The following is a 1,520-nucleotide window of genomic DNA, read 5'->3' on the forward strand; positions in this document are numbered from 1 at the left end:
CTGTCAGCACGCCCCACACCCCGCCCCGCCTCCTCTACACCACTTGGGGGAAGGGGCCTCTGTCAGCACAGCCCCAGTTAATGAGACAGGGACCCACCGTCCCTGTCAGATCTCTGCTGAGGGACAGGTGGAGCCAGCACCGGGGACACACAGGTCATCCCACCAGGGGCATCTTGGGGCCAAAGGACTGACCACCTGGGGGGCTGGGCAGACACACCTGTGCCCCCAGGCAACATGACTCCCAGAGCTAACTTCTCTGGGCTCCCCCAGAGCAGCAGCGCCCCAACCACAGCGCAGCTCCCTGCCCAATCCCCCCTCAGCCTCCCACCTAAGTTGGTTCAGAAACAGGTTTGCCCCCAACCCCTAGAACCCCACCACCGATGAGTTGAGCTCAAATGGTGGGGGGGGGACACACCTTGGAACCTCCTGCCGGTTCCTCCACTGTCACCTCCCCACACACCTGTGCACTCACGCCCTCCTGCCCCCCTACCTGTGCACTTGCACCCACATATGCCACCCAGCCAGGCTCATGAGCCCCAGGGGTCCCCAGCAAACCTTGAGGCTGAGCGACCAAGCTCAGAACCCCAAACCCAAGGTCAACCTCCCACCCCCAGCCCAGCCCCCAGCCGGGCACTCACCACCAGGATGCCCGCGAAGGCCCGCATGTTCTTTATCAGGTCCAGCAGCGTGTTAGCCACAACCGCCATCATCTGAGGACAGGGGTGGTCCTGAAGACGCCTGCCCCCCTCAGGCCCAACCCCCACCCCAGACTTCCAGAAGAGTAGAAGACCCGAATGTCCCCATGCGGGGAGTGTGGGGGGCCGGCCGGATGACTCCTTGGTCCACCCACGACCCCGCCCTCCAGACCCTCTGAGAGGCTAGAGAAGGCCACACGTTCTTGACTTCTTGGCTGGACAGCCCAGGACCCCCTCCAGGGACAGCCCTCCGCCGCCCCCCCCCAGACAAGACCAGACGGGGCTCCAGGACCTGATGGTATAGCCACTTCCACACTCAGGTACAGCACACATCTTACACACACCCACGTATTCATCACACACCTACACACACTTCCCCATCATGTCCACCACACACCTCTATACACACCCACACACAGGCAGACGCCACTTCCACGTCACGTACAACACACCCATACACATACCCGTGAATTCACCACACACCTGGACACACGCCTGTGGGCACACACGTGTGTGCACCTACACTAGTATATATATACACATACACCACAGAGCTTCAAAAGGCTCAGGGCAAAATTCTGTTCTCTTTCTTTAAAGCCTATTAGCTTCTCATTCATTTTCTCTGTGAACTTTCTGGAAGACCCCTCCCTCGGACACCTGCATGCACATCGCACACACCTGCATGCACCCCGTACAGCCAGACACATCACACACAGCCGTGTACTCACCCACACATACACTTCTACACACACCGCACCCTCACACACCTGTATATCCCCGTATGCACCTGCACACACCTGCACTCACACCGACACATCACACACA

At 59.7% G+C, this 1,520-nt stretch overlaps 1 protein-coding gene across 1 annotated transcript in view; it reads right to left on the reverse strand.

Moving 5' to 3' along the window:
* The window catches only part of TPCN2 (two pore segment channel 2), a 74,583-nt gene that overhangs the window by 63,443 nt on the left and 9,620 nt on the right, over positions 1–1,520 (reverse strand). Inside the window, exon 15 of the mRNA XM_045297141.1 lies at positions 639–710. Coding sequence (XP_045153076.1) covers positions 639–710 — 72 coding nt within the window. The remainder of the gene's footprint in view (positions 1–638; positions 711–1,520) is intronic.

This window comes from Echinops telfairi, unplaced genomic scaffold, assembly GCF_000313985.2.
Source record: "Echinops telfairi isolate 266 unplaced genomic scaffold, ASM31398v2 ScPeMD7_7417;HRSCAF=8455, whole genome shotgun sequence".
In the NCBI taxonomy this organism is placed as follows: Eukaryota; Metazoa; Chordata; class Mammalia; order Afrosoricida; family Tenrecidae; genus Echinops; species Echinops telfairi.